The following is a 24,616-nucleotide window of genomic DNA, read 5'->3' as shown; positions in this document are numbered from 1 at the left end:
TATTTTTGTAAACACCAAATAAGAAAATAGGAGGAAAAAACTAGAAAAAAAGATATATTTTTATCTATGCTCTTCTGAAAAATCTGATATCTTCCTTTTTCACACTGAGGCCTTGAATCAACTTGATGTATAGGCTAACATAGAGATTTATTTTTTTCCATTCAGATAATCTGTTGTCTGAGTAGCACTTAATGGACAACTTCAGTTTCCTGGCGATTTTGCCTCTGGCATGTATTAAATTCCAGTATATGCATGGATCTGTTTCTTTTTTTTATTGTAAACAAATGGGATACATGTTGTTTCTCTATTTGCACATGGAGTCAAGGCATACCATATGTGTAATCATAAATTTACGTAGGGTAATGTTGTTTGATTCATTCTGATATTTTTTGCCTTCCCCCCACCCCTCCCACCCCTCTTCTCCCTCTATACAGTCCTTCCTTCCTCCATTCTTACCACCCTCCTTAACCCTAATACTAAACCTAACCCTAACCCTAATGCTAACCCTTTCCACCCCCCATTATATGTCCTCATCCGCTTATCAGCGAAATCGTTTGTCCTTTAGTTTTTTGAGATTGGCTTATCTCACTTAGCATGATATTCTCCAATTTCATCCATTTGCCTGCAAATGCCATAATTTTATCATTCTTTATGGCAGAGTAATATTCCATTGTATATATATACCACAGTTTCTTTATCCATTCATCAGTTGAAGGAATTCTAGGTTGGTTTCACAATCTGACTATGGTGAATTGAGCAGCAATGAACATTGATGTGGCTGTATCTATGTAGTATCCTGATTTTAAGTCCCTTTAGGTATAGGCCAAGGAGTGGAATAGCTGGGTCAAATGGTGGTTCCATTCCAAGCTTTCTGAGGAATCTCCATTCTGCTTTCCAGAGTGGCTGCACTAATTTGCAACCCCCCCAGCAATGTATGAATGTACGTTTTTCCCCACATCCTCGCCAACATCTATTGTTGCTTGTGTTATTGATAATCGCCATTCTAATTGGGGTGAGATGAAATGTTAGGGTAGTTTTGATTTGCATTTCTCTTATTACTAGAGATGTTGAACATTTTTTCATATATCTGTTGATTGCTTGTAGATCTTCTTCTGTGAAGTGTCTGTTCATTTCCTTAGCCCATTTGTTGATTGGATTATTGGCATTCTTGGGGTAGAGTTTTTTGAGTTCTTTATAGATTCTGGAAATTAGCGCTCTATCTGAAGTATAAGTGGCAAAGATATTCTCCCACTCTGTACGCTCTCTCTTCACATTACTGATAGTTTCCTTTGCTGAGAGAAGGCTTTTTAGTTTGAATCTATCCCAGTTATTGATTCTTGCTTTTATTTCTTGTGCTATGGGAGTCCTGTTGAGGAAGTCTGGTCCTAAGCTGACATGTTGAAGATCTGGACCTATTTTTCTTCTATAAGATGCAGGGTCTCTGGTCTGATTTCAAGGTCTTTAATCCATTTTGAGTTGAGATTCATGCACGGTGAGAGATATGGGTTTAGTTTCATTCTGTTGCATATGGATTTCCAATTTTCCTAGCACCATTTGTTGAAGAGGCTATCTTTTCTCCATTGCATATTTTTGGCCCCTTTGTCTAGTATGAGAAAATTGTATTTATTTGGGTTTATGTCTGTGTCCTCTATTCTCTACTCTGTACTATTGATCTACCTGTCTGTTTTGGTACCAATACCATGCCGTTTTTGTTACTATTGCTTTGTACTATAGTTGAAGTTCTGGTACTGCGATACCCCCTGCTTCGCTCTTGCTACTGAGGATTGATTTAGCTATTCTGGGTTTCTTATTCTTCCAGATGAATTTCATGATTGCTTGCTCTTTTTCTGTAAGGTACATCATTGGGATTTTAATTGGAATTGCATTGAATCTGTATAGCACTTTAGGTAGTATGGCCATTTTGACGATATTAATTCTGCCTATCCAAGAACATGGGAAATCTTTCCATCTTCTAAGGTTTTCTTTAATTTCTTTCTTTAGTGTTCTGTAGTTCTCATTGTAGAGGTCTTTCACCTCTTTTGTGAGATTGATTCCCAAGTATTTTATTTTTTTCGAGGCTATTGTGAATGGGGTAGTTTTCCTAATTTTTCTTTCCAAAGATTCATCACTTATGTATAAAAATGCATTGGATTTATGAGCATTGATCTTGTAACCTGCTACTTTACTCAATTCACTTATGAGTTCTAAAAGTTTTCTGGTGGAATTTCCAGGTTCCTCTAAATATATAATCATGTCATCAGCGAACAGCAATAGTTTGAGTTCTTCTTTCCAATTCGTATCCCTTTAATTTCTTTGGTTTGTCTAATTGCTCTGGTTAGAGTCTCAAGGACGATGTTGAATAGAAGTGGTGAAAGAGGGCATCCCTGCCTTGTTCCAGTTTTTAGGGGGAATGCTTTCAGTTTTTCACCATTTAGAATGATATTGACCATGGACTTAGCGTAGATGGCCTTTACAATGTTAAGGAATGTTTTCACTACCCCAATTTTTTCTAATGTTTTGAGCATGAAGGGATGCTGTATTTTATCGAATGCTTTTTCTGCATCTATTGAAATAATCATGTGATTCTTAACTTTAAGTCTGTTTATATGGTGAATGACATTTATTGATTTGCTGATGTTGAACCAACGTTGCATCCCTGGGATAAAATCCACTTGATCGTGGTGCACTACCTTTGTAATATGTTTTTGTATGCGATTTGCTAAAATTTTGTTGAGAATTTTTGCATCGATGTTCATTAAGGATATTGGTCTTAAATTTTCTTTCCTCGATGTGTCTCTGTCTGCTTTAGGTATCAGGTGATATTGGCTTCATAGATTGAGTTTGGGAGGGTTCCCTCCTCTTCTATTTCATGGAATACTTTGAGGACTATTGGAATGAGCTCTTCTTTAAAGGTTTTGTAGAACTCTGTTGAGAACCCATCTGGTCCTGGACTTTTCTTTGTTGGTAGGCTTTTGATGACTTCTTCTATCTCCTTACTTGAAATTGGTCTATTTAAATTGTGTATGTCCTCCTCATTCAGTTTAGGTAATTCATATGTCTCTAGAAACCTGTTGATGTCTTCGAAATTTTCTATTTTGTTGGAGTATAGATTTTCAAATAGCTTCTAATTATGTTTTGTATTTCAATCGTGTCTGTTGTGATATTTCCTTGTTCATTCCAAATTTTAATAATTTGGGTTTTCTCTCTTCTCTTTGTTAGTGTGGCTAAGGGTTTTTCAATTATGTTTATTTTTTTAAAGAACCAACTATTTATTTTGTCAATTTTTTGAATTGTTTCTTTTGTTTCAATTTTGTTGATTTCAGCACTAATTTTAACTATTTCCTGTCTTGTACTGCTTTTGTTGTTAGTCTGTTCTTCTTTTTCTAGGGCTTTGAGCTGTAGTGTTAGGTCGTTTATTAGTTGATTTTTTCTTCTTTTGTTGAATGCACCCCATGAAATAAATTTTCCTCTAAGTACTACTGTCATAGTGTCCCAGAGACTTTGATATAATGTTTCTTTGTTCTCATTTACCTCTAAGAATTTTTAAATTTCCTTCCTGATATCTTCTGTTATCCATTCATCATATAATAGCATATTGTTTAATCTCCAGGTGTTGGAGTAGTTTCTGTTTTTTATTGTCACTTATTTGTAATTTCAATCCATTATGATCTGATAGAATACAAGGTAGTGTCTCTATCTTCTTGTATTTGCTAATGTTAACTTTGTGGCATAAAATATGGTCTATTTTAGAGAAGAATCCATGTGCTGCTGAGAAGAAAGTGTATTCACTCTTCGTTGGATGGTATATTCTATATATATCCTTTAAATCTAAATTATTGATTGTGTTATTGAGATCTATGGTTTCTTTGTTCAATTTTTGTTTGGAAGATCTGTCCAGTGGTGAGAGAGGCATGTTAAAATCACCTAGTATTATTGTGTTATTGTCTATTTGGTTTCTGAAATTGAGAAGGATTTTTTTGACATACATGGATGAGCCATTGTTTGGGGCATAGATATTTATGATTGTTATGTCTTGCTGATTTATGCTTCCCTTAAGCAGTATGAAATGTCCTTCTTTATCCCTTCTGAGTAACTTTGGCTTGAAGTCTATATGATCTGAAATGAGGATGGATACCCCAGGTTTTTAACTGATTCCATGTGCATGATATATTTTTCCCCATCCTTTCACCTTTAGTCTATGGGTATCTTTTTCTATGAGATGAGTCTCTTGCAGGCAACATATTGTTAGATCTTTATTTTTAATCCAATCTGCCAATCTATGCCTTTTGATTGATGAATTCAGGCCATTAATATTCAGGGTTATTATTGTGATATGATTTGTATTCCCGGTCATTTGGCTCATTTTTTTTTTTTTTTGACATGACTTGGCTTCTTCTTTATTTGACAATTCCTTTAGGATGGTTCCTCCCTTTGCTGATTTGCATCATTGTTTTTCATCTCTTCTTCATGGAATATTTTGCTGAAAATATTCTGTAATGCTGGCTTTCTTTTTGTAAATTCTTTAAGCTTTTGTTTATCATGGAATGATTTTATTTCATCGTCAAATCTGAAGGTAAGTTGTGCTGGGTATAAGATTCTTGGTTGGCATCCATTTTCTTTCAGGGCTTGAAAAATGTTGTTCCAGGTCCTTCTAGCTTTTAGGGTTTGGATTGAAGAATCTGCTGATATCTGTATTGGTTTCCCCTGAATGTAATTTGGTTCTTTTCTCTCACAGCCTTTAAAATTCTGTCTTTATTTTGTATGTTAGGTATTTTCATAATAATGTGCCTTGGTGTGGGTCTGTTGTAATTTTGTGTATTTGGAGCCCTATAAGCCTCTTGTTCTTGGTTTTCCATTTCATTCTTCAGATTTGGGAAATTTTCTGATATTATTTCATTGAATAGATTGTTCATTCCTTTGGTTTGTTTCTCTAAGCCTTCCTCAATCCCAATAATTCTCAAATTTGGCCTTTTCATGATATCCCATAATTCTTGTAGATTCTGTTCATTATTTCTTACCATCTTCTCTGTTTGGTCAACTTTGTTTTCAATGTTAAATATTTTGTCTTCAATATCTGAGGTTCTGTCTTCTAGGTGTTCTATCCTATTGGTTATACTTTCTATGGAGTTTTTAATTTGGGTTATTGTTTCCTTCATTTCAAGTATTTCAGTTTGTTTTTTTTTCAGTATCTCTAATTCTTTATTGAAATGATCTCTTGCTTCCCGTATTTGGTCTTTTAACTGTCGATTGGTGCGATCATGTAATGCCTGCATTTGCTCTTTCATCTCATCGTTTGCTTCCCTGATCATTTTAATTATGTACATTCTGAACTCCCTTTCTGTCATTTCTTCTCCATGCTGTCGTTGGATTTTATTGATGTAACATCTAGATTTGTTTGGGGCGTTTTCTTCCCTTGTTTTCTCATATTGTTCAGGTATCAGTGGACTGCTAAGTTATTGTAGATTTCCTCTACTGACTTATAATGTCCCTGAAGATTTCTAGTATATCCCCTCTTAGCTTTCAGTAGCCTGAAGTCTTGGAGGAAGTTGATAATGCAGTGCTCCACAAGGAAGTTGCCTCTCTAGGGGTGCATCCTTCAGGTGGGGTATATTCCCTGCTAGTGGGCAGAGGTGCCTCCACTTGTTGACCAATGGTCATCCAAAGGGGAACTAGGCTGTGGGCTGAGGCAAGGCCTGTTTGTGCCTGTGTCTCTGGTTTTACCGTCCTTGTGGGAAAACCTCACCTGGCAGGGAAGACTCACCGGGTGGGGAGGTCTCGCTGGTCAGTTCCCCTCCTAGAGTTTCCCCTCAATCCACAACTACCGCCTGGGCTGGGCAGCCTTCCTCTGCAACGTTCCCAGGGGCCCGTACCTACCTCCTGGTTCTTGGAGCCTCACCCTGTGCAGAAGAGTCTCCTTAGGCTGCTCCTTTTCAGAGAAGCTGCCCGCAGTCCTGTAACCTTCGATCCGCCCCTCAGCTTGTCTCTGTGTGGCTCTTCCACCAAGAAGCTGCCTAGGTCCTGAGACCGTGCTCTGCACCTAATCGCCTGGAAGCGACCCACCACACGCCTCTTCCTCCGGGCAGCCACCCAGTGTTCCGGTGCGGTCACTCCAAGTCCAAGCAACTCGCTGCGCACCTCCTCCTCCCAGCAGCCGCCCAGAGCCCCCTGAACTGCATTTTTAATGTTGGATAGAGTTCCACTGTGTGAGTGAGTGTGTGTGTGTTTGTGTGTGTGTGCATGTGCATACATGTTTCACATTTTGCACATCCATTCACCTGTAGGTGGACACTGGCATTGCTTGCACTTCTTGGCTATTGTAAATAATGCTGCTATAAATGCAGGTTTGATGGTTAATTTCAAGTGTCAACTTGACTGGATTAATAAATACCCAGAGAACTGGTAAAGCATTATTTCTGAATGCATTTGTGAGAATATTTCCAAAGTAGATTGGCATGTTAGTGATGTTAGTGTATGGACCTACTGAGATCTGCTCTAGTTAGAAAGTGGGCACTCTCCAATTAGCTGGGAACCAGGATAGAATAACAACAAAAAAAACCAATACAACAAACAGAATTCAAACAGAATTCCATCTCTCTCTCTCTCTCTCTCTCTCTCTCTCTCTCTCTCTCTCTGTCCTGGAACTGAGACACAGTACTTCTCCCTCAGCTGGACATCAGGACAAAAAAAAAACAAAAAACAAAAAAAAACAGAGAATTCTCCACCCTCCTTCTTTCCTGGAGCTGCAACATCCTATTTCTCCCTTGGATGGACATCAGGACTCCAGACTTCCCAGCCTTTGGACTCCAGGACTTAAACCAGGGACCCCCTGTTCTCAGGACTTCACCCTCAGGTGAGAGTTACAACATTGGCTTCCCTGGTTCTAAGGCTTTCAGACTTTTCAGAGCCATGGTACTGGCCTTCCAGTCTCCAGCTTTCAGGTGGCCATTTTGGGACTTCTCAGTCTCTTCAACTGCATGTGCAAATTCCCCTAATAAATGCCTTCATATCCCCCCCACCCCATTGATTCTGTCTGGACAACCCTAGTACAAAGGGCATGCAAATATATCTTCAAAACTCTATGTTCAGTTCTTTTGGATATATACCCAGAAGTAAAATGGTTAGATAATATGGTAATTCTATTTTTATTTATTTTATAAAGGTAAACACCATACTGTTTTCCACTGAAATAACACCAATTTATATTTGCACCGAAAGTGAATAAGACATTGTAATTTCTCCATATTCTTACCAACACATATTATCTTTGAGTTTTAAAAATAGTATTCATCCTAATAGGTATAAGTAGCATATGTGTGAAGTTTGGATTTGCATTAACTAATGATTAGTTATTTGAGCATCTTTTCATATACTCGCTAGCCATTTGCATACCTTAGCTTCATCATTAATAAGCAAGTAATATGAAAAGAACTATATCTCTCACAATGCTTTTATAGAATTAATAAAAATTTATGCAAAACAAATTTTCAAATATTAGTGATAGTTATTCAAATAAAAGATGATTCAGTCAAATTGAAATCTGCGAACACTGCAAAGGGTTATTAACAAAGATATCTGTAATTTTCTTCATAAAGCCATCCTCTAAATAAATGTAATGCAATAACAGTGTTGGAACTGTGGTAGTGCTGTAAAGATGGACATACACAAATAGAATAGAGTATAACCCAGAGATAATCCTTCACATGTGGTCAAATGATAAGTATTTATTTGCCTTTTCCTTTGTTTCTTTTTATTTCCTTTGTTAATGTTGAGATAAACATTTTTCTGTATAATTTTAGTTTACCTGCTGATGTACAACATATAGATATTTTACTTAAAAATTTATCATTAATTCATTATTATATACTGATTTCTTCTCTATTGTCTTCTATCTTACATGGGAAATTTCTTCTCCATGTCACCAAACAGTATGACTGAGACTCTTGGTGGGGCTGACAAGATGTTGCTCTTTTCCTTTATTCAGTGATGACCAAATTATTTTGGCTTTTTCTTCAATGGGTAAGTGACAACCATGTCTGAAACATACGTGTTCCATGAAGTAGCCCTGTTCATAATCGATTATTTGCTCCAAGTATCCTAAAGGAGTGACCTCCATAAGAGACCTTTGAAACAAGCCCTGACACATGAAGTAATGGGACCAGGGTCACAGAAAATTAGAAAATCAGTGTTAACTCAAGTGCTGTGCCTTTGTCACAGTGCCATCTATGTGGCACCACATTGGTATCTGATTTGGAAAAAGTATGGTCATTTTTAATTAATACTTCTCTTACTTTGAAACTTGTCAAGAATCCAGAGTCAATCCATCACAATCGGTCATAATGCAAATTCATCCGTTTAGAAAGTAGTGGTATCATCCCCAGTCCTGTTTTTTATTTTTTTATTTTGAGACGGGGTCTTGCTAAGTTGCTTAGGACCTCACTAAGTTCCTGAGCCTGGCTTGGAACTTGCAATCCTCCTGCCTCAGCCTCCCAAGTAGTTGGGATTACAATCATGTGCCACTGTGCCCATCCCTCATTAAAAAATTTAAAAGTGCATCCAAGAAGCAAGAGTTAAATGCTACCAAGAAAAAAAAAAAAAAACCATCACCAACAAAAAAACATTTAAGCTGAGAGAGGCAGTGGTGCATGCCTGTAATCCCAGTGATGCAGAAGTTTGAGGCAGGAGCAAGTTGAGGAAATTTAGAGAGACCTGTCTCAAAATAACAAAATATAAAAAGGGCTGGGAATATAGATCAGTGGGTGATCACCCCTGGGTTCAATCCCCAAATATCCAGGGAAGCAGGGTGGGGTGGGGAGGGGAGAGAACATCAATAAAACAAAGGAATAACATATGGAAATATTCTCCAATTTGAAGACAAGAGTTTCCTAACTGAAGAGGGTTGCTACAACTGATGAAAAATATCTCCATGGAGTCACATTATTGTGAAAGTTAACAATTTGATGATAAGTAGAAAGTAAGGAGGAATGAACACAGAGAAATATATCATACCCAAAGAATGGAGAACAGAATGGCATCATATTTCTCAGTAGTGACTAAGGAAGTTTAAAGACTATGGAGCAACGAGTTCAAATTTCTGAGGAAATGCATTTTCCAGTCTGGAATTCTTTTCCTAGCCAGACGACCTAAAACATGTGAGGGTGAAAAGAAGACATTTCAGACAAACATTATCTCATTGTTTTTACTTCTTAAAAACCCTAAGAAATTTCTGAAAGAGCTTCTAAAACAAGGAGCAAACCAAGGAAGAAGTAATATACGCAGGAAACAGAAAGGTGATGCATCACAGGAAAGAAGGGGTGTTCCCCGCCCAGGATGATGGTGCAGGAGAATCACAGGTGACTGCTCTGTCACAAGCCTAGAGAGCCATCAGTCCAGTCAGAGAAGGATCGGGGTGTTGGGGGCAGGAGGAGGAGGACAGAGGAACCTTCTCACAACTCCAAGGAAGACATGAAAAGAATGGAGTGCCTTAAGTTTCTTTATGCACCAAATGATGATTGACACTACTGATGAAGAGTTTGGGGATGCATTAGTGGTAGGGTCATAGAAAAGTAAGAAAACAAATAAACACGAGGCAATTATTAATCCCAGGGAAAAGAGCAAGCTATACTTGTAATATTTACATGGTCATGCAAATGCAGAATATTCACAAAGGTATTTGTGTAGGTGAAAAAGAAGCATGTTAAAAGATCTAAATGCTTTTTTTGTCACAGTAGGAAATCAAGAAATAATATCTAAAACTGAAAATTAAGAAATAACTGTATAAACATGTTTTTAGGAAAGAATTATGTACACAAATTAAAAAAAGGAAACAGCAAAAAGAACTTAAAATGGCAATTCTTGGGAAATGCAAAAAATTGGACACTTATATGGGAAGCAGACCCTGGTTTTCTTAGTACATCTTAGAAAGACTGACTTTTATTTCTATGACACATGCATATGTATATTTATGTACATATACATATATACCAAAAAAAAAAAAAAGAAAGTAGTGGTATGAACCAATACTTCTTCCCTGCTATGCAATGATCACAGAAACTGAGCACCCCAATAAAAATCCACTTCAAACTTCTAAACAAAATAACCAAAATCCTGATGCCTACTGAGAACTGTTTCCCACACACTAACTACTCTACAATGAACAGGATGGGTTCCATAATCTGAGGGCTCTGACAAAAATTTTACAAATTTCTTAACCTGTTGCTCTTAGTCTCTGCTTCTCCCTACCACCTTCCACAGAGCCCCCTTCACATCCTTGTTCCTTAGGGTATAGATCAGAGGATTGAGCATGGGGATAATTATAGTATAGAAAAGGGCAACAAACTTTCCCTCACTCTCAGAGTAACTGCCTGTAGGTTGGAGGTATGTGTACATGGCTGAGCCATAAAAAAGACAAACCACCAGGAGGTGGGAGCCACATGTCCCAAAAGTCTTTCTGCGTCCAGCCATTGACTTGATCCTCAGGACTGCACGAGCAATGTGTGCATAGGAGCCTAGAATCAGTACTGCAGGTATAGCCACAACTATGACTCGGGCCACAAACATCTTGGCCTCTGTGCCTCCTGTGTCCTCACAAGCCAACTTCAGGAATACAGGCATCTCACAGAAGAAGTGGTTCAGGTAATGGAGGCCACAGAGAGGCATGGCCATCATGAGGCTTGTCTGAATCAGCGAGTTCACGAGGCCTCCCACCCAGGCAGCAATAGCCAGAGACAGACAGAGAAGGGAGTGCATGATGGTTGTGTAGTGGAGTGGACGACACACAGCAGCATAGCGATCAAAGGCCATCACCACCAAGAGCATACTCTCTATGGAACCCAGGGTAAGGACGATGAAGAGCTGGGTCACACACCCTCCATAGCTGATGGTCCTGTTGAGTCCAGAAAGATTGATCAGCAGCTGGGGCACAGTGCTGGTGGTATAGCAGAGGTCCAGGAAGGAGAGGTGGCAGAGGAAGAAGTACATGGGTGTGTGCAGTCGAGGGTCCAGTTGTGAGAGAATGATGATGGTGGTGTTGCCAAAGAGGGTTAAGGAGTAGAAAAATGAAATGTAAATAAAGAGGATGAGTTCCAGTTGAGGCCAATCTGAGAATCCCACCAAAATGAAGCCCTCTCCAAAGCTGGTGTTGAAACTTCCCATAGCCTTGCACCTGCACAAATAATAGAAGATAATTCGATGCCCCCTGTGAAGGACATGGATTAAAAAATTATTCACAGTATCCCCTAAACACTCCAAAATTATGCATTTCCCTGTTTTCAGTTCAGTTCTGCATAGTCTTCTATTCTTATTCTTTTCTTCTTAAATCTGGAAGTTGCTGGATCAGGAATGATGTCATCTTTCTTTGACCGTAACCCTGCTGCCTGTGAATTCTGTGACATTAGCCAGGTCACTCAGTTCTGTGGAGCTCTTGCTTTCTTGTCTGAAAGTAGAGATGACACTTCGTCTCCACCTTGCATTGAGAATAGGACAAAATGAAGTAATGTGTAAACTGCTTTTAAATATCAAAGGTGTAAAATGCAGCATTATTTTTCTGTTTTTCTCCTTTTTGCTGTCCTTAGTCCCTAGGTCCCTTCTTTCAGATTTTAATCCAGGATTTACCACACTGATATCAGAAGTTTGACCTCTGGGTGTACATAAGCTTTTCTACTCAATAAATATAGTCAGTGTTTCAGTACTGGAAGATCTGCTCGTGAATAGCTGCCATAGATCAGAAAGGATGCAGTAGAGTGTTGATCCATCCCTTTAGGAAAAAACCAATTAGCAACAAATACGTTCTTTATAATGAGTCGTCATACCTGGAATGCCCCTTCCCCACTTCTTCATCTGCTAAATCCCATACTTCAAAACTGCACAGAAGGAACTGTTTTTCTTTTCTAGCCCAGCCCTCTTTGCACAGTTTCTCTCTAGGACTTGTCCACTCACTGAAATCTTTGTACATGTCTTTGTTCCTTTCTCAACTGAGAGCCCTGTAATTCAACAGAATAAGTTGAATATAAAATAAATATTAGCATCTTCCTTTATGATACTCAAGATATTATAAATTAATGTTATTTTAATTCATTACACATAGCAGCTATTAAATAAATTGTCCTGTGTAGTATTTGACTCTCCCTTTAAATCCCATGAAAATTCATTTCCTCTAAGAAATCTATAGAATGACTAATAACACACTTTGATGGACTATGGAAAAGGAATGGACATCAAAATTTGACTTCCATGAAAGGTTGGTATTTCTTGTGGAAAAAATCCAAACAAGACCCTTTGAAAATATGTCAGCGTGTAAAACAGGAAACAAATAATCAACACAAGCCTGGCATGGGCTCAGTATGAAACACTTTTTCCTAATTATCTGATTCTTCTCTATGCCATGTCTATCAAACTGGAAGATCCACCATCAATGGATCAATGATAATAATGAATTTGAAGACTTATTGATTTAGCTTAATCAATGCTCCAAAGCTTTTTATTGAATGACCACATAGTAGAGAACAGACTCAGTGTGCATATCCACTCCCAGCTGATTAATTCTACCAGCTGTTCCACCTGTACTGAAAAGTTCATACCTATGAATCTTATTTTTATTTATCTATAAAACATAACATTTCACAGAATTTTGATTGGGATTAAATGTTATCATGCATCCTGCAAGTTACAATAAAAGAGTTGTTCTTTCTTTAACTGTTACATTTCTCTACTACTAGTGTTTTTTCAAAATTTTTTGTAGTTGTAGATAGACAGAATGCCTTTATTTTATTTATGTATTTTTTAAAATTTATTTTTTTGTATTTATGTATTCTTATGTGGTACTGAGGTGCCTCACAAATGCTAGGCAAGTGCTCTACCGCTGGCTATAGCCCCAGACCCATCACTAATCTTTAAGTTCCACTCAACAGATCTGATTAACTTATTCACTTGTATATCCCCATCGCAGGGTAGTGCCTTGGAAATAAAAGGCCCTCTGCAAATACTTTTTAATGGATTAATGAACACATTCCCCACCCTGACATTGTTCCTTATTTACATAAACATCCCAGAAATAATTGTTTTCTGTACAATATGAAAACATTAATATACCCACAGTTTCTCATTTAGTTTTTAAGCATTCCTGCTCTGTTTGTACATGATTTTCATGTCAAAGAGATGTGTTTAATATATTTATAATTGAGCTGAAGCTTAGAACTATAATTATTATGATAAATGATATAATCCATAATCCAAAAAAGAACTTTATTATGATGAAATCTGAACAATCAAAATATAAATGGCCATTTTAGTTAATGAAATAATAATATATTTGAACTGGATGAATTGAACTTAGCTCCCAAACCTCAGTTGGACAAATGGACAAATGGAGAATGAAGAACATGAAATTTGCCAACTTAATGACTTTCATAAAAAGTAAAATACAACCCTGAATAACCAAAGAATTTCTGAGAAAGTAAAATAAAGCTGTAGTACCATATTTCCTGATTTAAAATTTTATTACAAAGCAAAAGTAACCAAAACAGGGCAAAAACACAAAAACAAACCAACAGAGAAACATGCATGCGCACGCGCGCACACACACACGCACACACACACACATACACAAGACCAGTGGAGCAGAAGACTTAGTCCAGATACAAGTCCTAACATATCTGTTTAATTTTTCACCAGGGTACTCACAGGGCACAGTAAGGAAAGGATAGTTTCTTTCCCAAATTGTTCTGGGTTAAATGAAATCAACCATATGTCATATCATGCACAAGAACAATTCAAAAGAAGCCTAACCTGCCATTTACTACAACATGATTGGAACTGGGAGACACTTTGTAAGGGAAATAACAAAAACTGCATGGTCTCACTTATGTGTCCAAGATAAAAGAAAAATAAGTCAAACATACAGAAATAGTAAAAAAAAAAAAAAAAAACATGGTTGCCGGGAATGAGGTGGAACAGGGAATGAGGGACATAGATCAAAGGGTACTAAATAGAAGATAGTTGGGATGAGAAATTCTAGACATCTAATAGCAACATGAAGTCTATATATAATAAATTTGTATAGTATTAGGAATTTGTATTAAATTAAACAATTTTAGCTGCTCTTGCCACAAAAGGAAAAAATGAGAGAAATTGTTGATAGAATATATAGTATCCCACAGCATGATTATTTATACCTTAAATATACATGATAAAATTTATTCTTACAAATAAAATAAGAAGTAAAAAGCAGAAGACAAAGATGAATTGGCCAAATCATTCATATATTATATATAAACTTCTTGAGATAAAAAATCATATACTACATTGCACACAACATTCCTTTAATTTAAATGACATTGTCTGAATAATAATGAACCACATTTAAGCCAGAAAATTTAATCATCTATCTAAGAGGAGGATGTTCCCCAAACTCCTTACTAATCCCCTTCGTTGTTAGAAGATCTATCCTTTAATTTGAATTGAATTTTTCTTTTTCTTGTTCTGCTCTTAAACCTTATAGAGGATTAAACTCACTACCAAACCTAACAAGCCACAAGAACATCCTCCCTGTTATGTCACAGTCTGTACTTCCACAGACTCAATCAATCCTTCAACATACTCCATCATCTCACATTGGAAATCACACAATCTCCATCTTATCCCCAAATATTCAGAGTGACCTTCAAAACTCTACTATTAAGTTCTTCATAACAATACACTAATGTTTTCTAGTGTAGGACCAAAAAGTCACCATTAGAGTAAAAATCTGCTTAATTGACATTCAAAGGATGAACTAACAAATTGCTTTTTAACCTGACTCCCCACACTGAACATTGTCTCCAAATATGATGTATCTCCAAACTTCTAGGAGATATTCACTCTTTCAAGAAAACTTCCTTGTTTTATCAGCAATAACTCTGATCATAACTCTGTTCTTGGTCTCCTGGTTCTGACATCTAGAATTGACTTTACGTGTTAGAGCAATGGCATCATAAGTATTGAGTTTTGGGAAGCCAGAGTGGCACACCCAGTCAGTTCTCACCCAGAATTCTATGAAAGAAAACTGCTGCATTTACCTCCCTCGATTCTATTGCCTCCAAGATGATGTGAGACCCATTCAACACTGGTGGCATCTAGAGATGTCTGGGAAAGACAGGTTCCTCTTTGGTCCTGACTTCATCTGTGGAGTGGAGGCTTGCACCAGAGTCTTGTCCTGGAGAAGTCATGCTTCCATATGGTTCCCTCCCTCAACAGGGGAGCCAGGTGAGGCCCAGAACCCAGGAGGCAGAAGCATCTTCCTACTGCATTCTGACTCAGTCACCCTAGCCAGTTGAGACAGAAAGAAGCTGGTGTATTGTCAGTCACCTCCTGACCCTAAGGCTGAGCACACCACCTCTCCCCTGGGGACCCAGGCACAATCTCTTTAAGAGCAGTGTATATCATGACTGACCTTGGAGACCTCTGGGCCCCAATGTGGCAATTATAACCAACTGACTGGCTCAAGTTCAGACTTGCAGTCCTCAGTTCTCTCCACCCTCACACTTTGCCGTGTGTACACTGACGTATCCTGTGTACTAAGAACACAGCTTCTCCCTTGCTCATGGGACTTTAGCCTGGGGATTCCTTTCACTTCCCCAAATTTGATCCCAGTCCTACCAACCCTTCAGGCAAACCAAATTTCATGTCTCACTTGAAGCCTAAATATTTAACACAATCCAAATGTCTTCTTCTCTTAAATCCTTATCAAATGCTCATGTTCTAATTTTTTCTATTAACTAAATAGTTCCTTTATGAAAAAGTGATGTTTTATATTTCTTTCTCATACACTACACTCAAAGCCTTTCTTCATAATCTGATATTATGTACAATAAATTTAAAAATAAAATGCGTGTATTTATCAGTTTATACCACAATTACTTATTGAACAATGAACACCATTTTAAATGTCATGAGAAATGAAAAGTATCGTTCAAGGTTGTATATAACAATTAAAGGTATCACAGTAAGACGAGGTAAGTAGCTCTGCCATTACAATCTTTGTGACCTTGAAAAGCTTTCTCAACATGCCTCAGTCTCAGTTTTTGCATCTGTAATATTGTGTTAATGTGACCTGTCCTCCCTGGTGTGTGGTAGGCATTGATTCAGTGGTAGTTAGTGTTGCAGTAATACAAACATTTATTCAGTGCCTTCTCTTTTTCTGAAATAAAAGAAGAAGGTGTTATCTCTGTCTACAAGGAAGTCCCCAGTCTATCAAGCAACAGACATCACATGAAATAATTACAAGCAGGATGATAAGTTCAAATTCTCTTATTTTTATTCTGAGAACATAAAACTAGAAAGGGAACATGAATAATATTTAAAGCAGTATTATATTACTGGCAAAGAATTCATTGGAGGAAAATAGGAATTTCATACAATGTAGTGTCTTCCCAACATGAATATACAGATCTTCGTAATCTCTTCATGCTCATGCTCTTCAGAATGTTTTGTTAATTTTCCCCATGGAGATGATACTACTTTTTTCTACATGATTATTATTGGCATTCTGGATGTAACTTATTTTAAAGTTTTTTTTCCTAATTGTAGTCATAGACACATTATACAAAACTTACCATCTAACCATTTTAAGTCTACCATTCAATATTGCTATGTGACAGACCTCCAGAACATTTTTTTAAATTTCTCTAATTAGTTATACATGTCAGAATGCATTTTGACACATCATACATAAATGGAGTATAAATTCTCATTCTTCTGAAAAAATGATGTAGAATCACACCAGTTGTGTAATCATATATGCACACAGGGTAATAATGTCTGACTCATTCTATTATCCTTCCTACCCCCAGACCCCCTACCCTTCCTTCACTCCCCTCTGCCTAATCCAAAGTACCTCTATTCTTCCCTAGTCAAACCCTCCTTATTGTGAATTAACATCTGCATATCAGAGAAAACTTTGGCCTTTGGTTTGGGGGATTGGCTTATTTTGCTCAGCACGATATTCTCCAGCTCCATCCATTTACCTACAAATGTCATAATTTCAGTCCTCTTTAAGGCGGAGTAATATTACATTGTGTGTGTATATATATATATCACATTTTCTTTATCCATCCATCTTTTGAAGGGTGTCTAGGTTGCCTCAAAAAAAAAAAAAAACTTGGGAATCAATCTAACAAAAGAGGTGAAAGACCTCTACAGTGAAAACTACAAAACACTAAAGAAAGAAATGGCAGAAGACTTTAGAAGATGGAAAGATTGTCCATGCTCTTGGGTAGGCAGAATTAATATTGTCAAAATGGCCATAATACCAAAAGCCTTATACAGATTTGATGCAATTCGCATTAAAATCCCAATGACATTCTTCATAGAAATAGAAAAAGCAATCATGAAATTCATTTGGAAAAATGAGAGACCCAGAATAGCCAAAGCAATCCTTAGCTAGAAAAGTGAAGCAGGAGGCATGATGATACCAGAACTTAAACTATACTACAGAGCCATAGTAACAAAAATGGCATGGTATTTGGCACCAAAAAAGACATGTATACCAATGGTATGGAATAAAAGACACAAAGACAAACCCACATAAATACAGTTACCTCATCCTAGACGAAGTCACCAAAAACATCCATGGGTGAAAAAATAGCCTCTTCAACAAATCTTGCTAGAACTGGAATTCCATATGTAGCAGAATGAAATTTCACTCTATCTCTCAACCTGCACAAAAATCAACTCAAAATGGATCAAAGACTTAGGCACTAGAACAGAGACCCTGCACCTGGGAACGGATATGTACACTAAGGTTGTTGTTCTCTACTAGGTGGTGATTCAATAAAAAGCTTTGGAGTATTGATTAAGCTAAATGTGAATTAATATTTTATTATCATTAATTCACTATTTATCTTTTCCTTCAAGACCTCAAGGATAGCCTTCAAATTCATTATTATCATTGATCCTGCATTGATCCACTGGTGATGGATCTTCCAGTTCAATGGACTTGGCATGAAGAAGAATCTGCTAATTAGAAAAAAAAATGCTTCATATTGAGCACATGCCAGGCTTCTGTTGATTACTTGCTTCCTGTTTTACTTTCTGACATATTTTCAAATAGTCTTGTTTGGGTTTTTGCCAGAAGAAATACCAACCTTTCGTGGAAGGCCCAAATTTTTACCACGTAAGCTTAGGATATGACTTCCTTAACAAGACTCCTAAAGTACAAGAAGTAAAATCAAGAATCTATGAATGGGATAGATTCAAACTAAAAAGCTTCTTCTAAGCAAAGAGAACAATCAATAACATGAAGAGAGAGCCTCCAGAATATTTTAATATTGTGAAACTGAAACTCTATCCCATTAAGCAACTTCTCATTTTCCTCTTCTCCCTGAAAACCACCATTCTATTTTCCACTTCTGGTGAATTTGACTGCTCTAGGCCGCTCCAACATCACGTAAATAGAATCATAACATAATTGTCTTTTTGTGATAGATTATTTAAATTTGCTTAAGCACAAACTTCATCCATGATGTAGCATGTGGCAGAATTACCTCTTTTAATGTTGAATAATATTCCACTGTGTGTGTGTGTTTGTGTGTGTGTGTGTGCACACACAGGCGCGTGCATGTGTATGCGTGTGTATTCATTCATCTGTGTGAACACTAGTGCTGCTTCCATCTCTTGGCTATCATGACTAATGCTGCTATGGATATGGGTTTGATGATTAATTAAAGGTGTCAACTTGACTAGATTATGAAATCCTAAAAGAATGGTAAAGCATTATCTAGATGTGTCTGTGAGGGTAGTTCCAAAGTAGATTGTTACATTTGTCAGTGGACTGAGTTAGATAGATCTCTCATTTTTAGTAGACACTGTCTAATTAACTAGGAACCAGAATGGAACAAAATGCAGAGAACAGGTAATTATTATTTTCTCTCTGAATCTGAGACCCCATACCTCTCTCTTCAATGGAGTTCAAGACTCCAGGCTCCCCAGCCTTTGGACTCAAGGACTTAGACCCCTGGACCTCAGCCCTTCAGCCTTGGATGAGAATTGCAACACTAACTCCCATGGTTCTGAGATTTTCAGACTTGAATTGAGCCATGCTACTAGGATTACAGGATCTCTAGCTTTCAGGTGGTCCATTGTGGGGCTTCTCAACCTCCACAATTTCATGAACAAATTTTACCAGTAAAATGCCCTCACACACACACCCTATCCCCGCTCACTGTGTCTCTCTCTCTCCTTCTCTCTCTCTCTCTCTCTCTCTCTCTCCTATCACCTGTTGGCCCTTACTCACCAGAGAGTCCTAATATTTTGGGTATACAAATATATCTTTGAGAATCTGCTTTCTAAGGTATATATACACAGAAGTCAAATGGGTTGATCACAAGATAATTCTACTTTTAGTTTTTTTAAAAAACTTCGCACTGTTTTCCATAGAGATATAATTTCACATTCTCATCAAGAATGTACTAAGAGTTGCAGTTTCTCCACAATGCATGTTATCTTTAGAATTTTTAAAATGGTACTTATCTTAATGAATATGAAGCTGTATATCCTTGAGGTTTTGATTTGAATTAATTCAATAATTAGCAACTTCAATATATTTTCTTATGATTACTGGTTGTTTATTTTCTTCAGAGAAATATCTGTTCAAATTTTTTCACATTTTTCAATTAGATTATTTTTTGTTGTTGAATTACAGGTGATTGTTCTATATTACGGATATTAACTATTATCAGATGTGTGATTGGAAAATATTTTGTTCCATTGTTAATTGTGTTCTTTGATGCATAAATGTTTTTAAGTTTGTTGTGGTCCTGTTTATACAGTTTTACTTTTATTTGTCTATGCTTCTGATGTCATATCCAAGAAATTATTGCCAAGTCTAATGTCATGAAGATTTTCTCCCATTTTCTTCTAAGAGTTTTATAGTTTTACATTTATGTTTTAGTATTTGATACATTTTAAGTTATGTTTTGTATTTGGCATAAGGTAAAAGTCTCAATTCACTCTTTTGCATATGCATGGACGGTTTTCCCAGAACCACTTGTTGAATAGACTCTCCTTTCTCTATTGTATTGTTGTGGTACTCTTTCCACCTCCTACTACCTTCTTTCTAGCCTCAATCTTTCTCTATTAAAAATTCACTCTCAGAAAAAGAGAACTGGCAGAATGTTGAAGTACGGATTGTATTTAGGATTGCAGAAGCCTGAGTCACACATTAAACCCACATTGGCTATGTGAATGTGAATAAGTTACTTAAACATTATGTACCTTAGTTTCATCATGATTCAGCAAGTTATATAACAAAGCATGAATACAGAAAACTAACTTTCACACTATGGCTGTGGGATTAATGAAAATTTATTTCACACATGCTTTCCTATATTAATCAAATAATAATGATTAGTTTGAAATAAAAGATGATGCAATCAAACTGAAAGTTGCAAATACTGCAAAAGGTTATTAACAAACATACCTGCACTTTGTAACATGGAACTGTCTTATAAGCACATAAAATAAAATGATAATGGTTGAAATGTGGTACTGCAATAAAAAATATAATTATGGAAAAATGGAATAAAGCAAAGACCTCAAATGCACTTTCAGATGTATGGTCAAATAATAAATATTTAAGAACTTTTTATATTGCTTCTATTTCCTTTGTTTACTCTCTTTGAGATAAATATTTTTCTGTATAATTTTCTTCCAATGCTGTTGTACAATATAAGATTATGCCTCATTTCAAACTTCTTCCTCCTAGATCATTTTTTGTATGTCATTACTTTTCTAGTCTCTTCTCTCTTACGTGGGAAATTTCTTCTCTCTGACACCAAGCAGCATGAATGAGACTCCAGGTGAGGCTTACAAGATTATTCAGTGATGACCAATTGTTTTTGCCTTTTACTTTAATGAGTAAGTGTCACTAATGTCTGCAATTTACGTGCTCTATCACCTCAAGTATCTTGGAAGGGGAACCACTATAAGAAACTTTTGAAACAGGCCCTGAAATATGAAGAAATGTGACCAGAGTCATAGATAATCAGAAAATGAAGGTCAACTCCTGTCCTCTGCCTTTGTCACAGTGCCCTGTATTTGACAGTAGACTGGTATCTGATTGTGGAAAGAAGAGTGGTCATTCTGAAATGATCCTTCTCTCATGTTCAGATATATAAAGAACCCAGCCTCACTCTCCATAAATGGTCACAATGCACCCTGTTCCCATCTCATTCTATTAGAAATTAGTGGTATAATCAACATGTACTCTCTGCTGCACAATGATCATAAAAACTGAACAACTCAAGAGATCCACACTTTCTGATTCCAATAAAGGACAGCACTAAAACTCCACATCCTACAGAGAACTCTTTGCTACTCACTAAATACAAGGAAAAGAATGGGCTCCATAATATAAAAGTCATAGAAATTTTTACTAACCCTCTTCTATTCTGAGTCTCTGCTTCTCCCCACCATCTTCCACAGAGCCCCCTTCACATCCTTGTTCCTTAGGGTATAGATCAGAGGACTGAGCATGGGAATACTTATAGTATAAACAAGGGCAACAAACTTTCCATCACTCTCAGAGTAACTGTCTGTAGGTTGGAGGTATGTGTATATGACTGAGCCATAAAAAAGGAGGTGGTCCAAAAAGCCTTTCTGTGCCCAGCCATTGACTTGATCCTCAGGACTGCATGAGCAATGTGTGCAAAGGAGCCTAGAATCAGTACTGCAGGTATAACCACAACTACAACTTGGGCTACAAGCATCTTGGCCTCTGTGCCTCCTGTGTCCTCACAAGTCCTCACAGAAGAAGTGGTTCAGGTAATGAAGGCCACAGAGAGGCATGGTCATCATGAGACCTGTCTGAATCAGAGAGTTCACAAGGCCTCCCACCCAGGCAGCAATAGTCAGTGACTGGCAGAGAAGTGGGTGCATGATGGTTGTGTAGTGGAGTGGATGACACACTGCGGCATAGCGGTCAAAGGCCATCACCACCAGGAGCACACACTCAGTGGAGCCCAGAGCAAGGTAGATGAAGAGCTGGGCCACACACCCTCCATAGCTGATGATGGCCCTGTTGAGTCCAGAAAGACTGATCAGCAGTTGGTGGTATAGCAGAGGTCTGGGAAAAAGAGGTGGCAGAGGAAGAAGTACATGGGTGTATGCAGTTGAGGGTCCAGTTGTGAGAGAATGATGATGCTGCTGTTGCCAAAGAGGGTTAGGGGGTAGAAAATCGAATTATAGATAAAAAGGATGAGTTCCAATTGAGGCCAATCTGAGAAGTCCACCAAAATGAAGCCTTCTCCAAAACTGGTGTTGAAACTTCCCATCTGCACAAATAACAGAAGACAATTTAATGCCCACTATGAAGAACATGGATTAGAACATTATTCATGGTATTCCCTAAGTAATGTATTTCTTTGTCTGTTTTGCTATTCAGTTAAGTTATGTGCAGTCTTCTATTTTACTCTTTTCTTAAAACTGTAAATCACTGAATTGGGAATGATGTCATCTTTCTTTCACTGTAGACCTGCTGCCTGTGTGTTCTGTGATGTTAGCCAGGTTACTCAGTCCTGTGGATCTGGTGCTTTCTTGTTTGAAAGTAGAGATGACATTATCTCTGCATTGTATCTAATTAGGAGAAAATGTAGTAATGTAGAAACTGCTTTTAAATTTCTAAAATGTGAAAACACAGTGTTATTATTCTCTATTATTCTCTTTTGCTCCTCTTCTTGGTCTGTTAGTTATCTTATTTCAGATTTGAATCAAGGATTAAGCAGAGCGAGATCACAAAGTTGACCTGTGTATGCTGATAAGCTACCTTCTGCAGGAAGAATATAGCTAGTACACCTGTCCTAGAAGCCCAGTTCATGACCAGCTGCCAACTGTCACATGAACTGAGAAGATTCGTCCTCTAGTCGTTGAAAAAAAACAATCAGTAACAAATATGTTCCAAATATTAAGTCATTGTGCCTGGAATACTCCTCTCCTGACTTCATTAACCTTATCAGACCATCCTTGAACTCCACTGAATGACCTCCTCTTACTTTTCAAGCCCAGCCCACTTTGTATAGCTTCTTTCTAGCACTTGTTCACTGACTGAAATTTTTTCCATGTTCCTTTCTCAGCTGAGAGCTCCTCATTCATAGAGTACAAGTTGGATATTTGTTTTAAGTCAGCATATCCCTTTATGATACACAAGATATGATAAATTAATGTTATTTTAATTCATTATACATAGTAGCTGTTAGATAAATTTTGTTGTGTGTAGCACTTGATTCTCTAGTCTAATCCCATAAAATTCTATTTCTCCAAGAAACCTGCAGGTTAACTAATACACACTTCGATGAATTTCGAAGAATGATAGGCATCAAAAGTTGCCTTTCATGAAAAGTTGGTTTTTCTTATGGCAAAGATCCAAACAATGTCATATGAAAATATGGCAGTAAGCAAAGCAGGAAACAAGTAATCAACAGAAGCCTGGCTGTGCTTAGTATGAAACATCTTTTCCTAATTAGCTGATACTTCTTGCCAAATTTACCGAACTGGAACATCATCATCAATGGATCAATGCTGGATCAATGATAATAATGAATTTGGAGGCTATCCTTGAAGCCTCAAAGGAAAAGATAAATAATTTATGAATTAATGATAATGAAGTGCTAATACACATATAGCTTAACCAACACTCCAAAGCTTTTTATTGAATGACCACCATAGAAGAGAGCAATAGCTTTAGTGTGAATACTTAATTCTACTGATTAGTTCTTCTACTGACCAGCTTTTCCACCTGTTCTGAAAATTTCATATCTAAGAGTCTTGTTCTACTTACCTATAAAACAAATAAATAACATTTCATAGGATTTTGACTGGTATTAAATGATATGTATCCTGAAAGTTGTGATGAAAAAAACAAGGCTATTCTAGTAGTTATCTTTCTCCATCGTTAATCTTTAAGTTTCATGCAATGGGATCAACTTAACTTTCCCTTCTATCACCATTCCAGGGCAGTGCCTAGTAAATAAAAGGCTCTGACAAATATTTTTGAATAAATTAATGAAAGTTTTCACCACCCTAATGCTGTGACTGTGCACATACATGTCTCAAAAATATTGGTTTATTCTACAGTGTGAAAGAATTAACACACCTGCATTGTTTCTCATTTAGTTCCACAAAGTTTTTAACCATTACTGCTCCATATGTTTATCAATGATTTTGATAATGTCATATGATATGCTTCATACATTTGAAATTGAACAAAAGTTTATAATTGACTTGATAGATAATAAAACTATAACACAAAAGGATTTTAATATGATGAAACCTAGATATTTAAAAAGTAAGTGAGTACTGTAGTAGATAAAATAATGAGATATCTTTGAACTAGGAGAACTGAGCTTAACTTCCTAATCTTAGTTGAACAGATATATAATGAACAGATATATAATCTTAGTTCAACAGTATATATATATATATATATATACTTGCAAACTTGACAGAATGTCAAAAGTTATACCTTAAATATAAATGATAAAATTTATTCTTGAATAGTCATATTCATGAAACATAAAGGACAACTCCAAATAACCAAAGCAATACTTATAATAAAGTAAAACAAAGTTCGATATCAAAATTCCTCATTTAA

The 24,616-nt window shown here is 36.8% G+C and overlaps 1 protein-coding gene and 1 pseudogene across 1 annotated transcript; both read right to left on the bottom strand.

The window, feature by feature from the left end:
- Positions 1 to 10,218: 10,218 nt before the first annotated feature.
- LOC124987213 (olfactory receptor 10-like) lies at positions 10,219 to 11,151 on the bottom strand. The gene has a single exon (XM_047556272.1). The coding sequence runs from the start codon at positions 11,149 to 11,151 to the stop codon at positions 10,219 to 10,221; it is 933 nt and encodes a 310-aa protein (XP_047412228.1).
- Positions 11,152 to 21,414: 10,263 nt separating this feature from the next.
- Positions 21,415 to 22,301, bottom strand: LOC124987219 (olfactory receptor 10-like; annotated as a pseudogene).
- Between the last annotated feature and the right edge of the window lie 2,315 nt (positions 22,302 to 24,616).

This window comes from Sciurus carolinensis, chromosome 6 (genome assembly GCF_902686445.1).
Source record: "Sciurus carolinensis chromosome 6, mSciCar1.2, whole genome shotgun sequence".
Lineage (NCBI taxonomy): Eukaryota > Metazoa > Chordata > Mammalia > Rodentia > Sciuridae > Sciurus > Sciurus carolinensis.
This window is presented reverse-complemented; position numbering and strand designations above follow the sequence as displayed.

Bases quoted from the DNA above. Each gene is read 5' to 3' on its own strand.
- LOC124987213 (XM_047556272.1), bottom strand. From the start codon at position 11,151: ATGGGAAGTTTCAACACCAGCTTTGGAGAGGGCTTCATTTTGGTGGGA.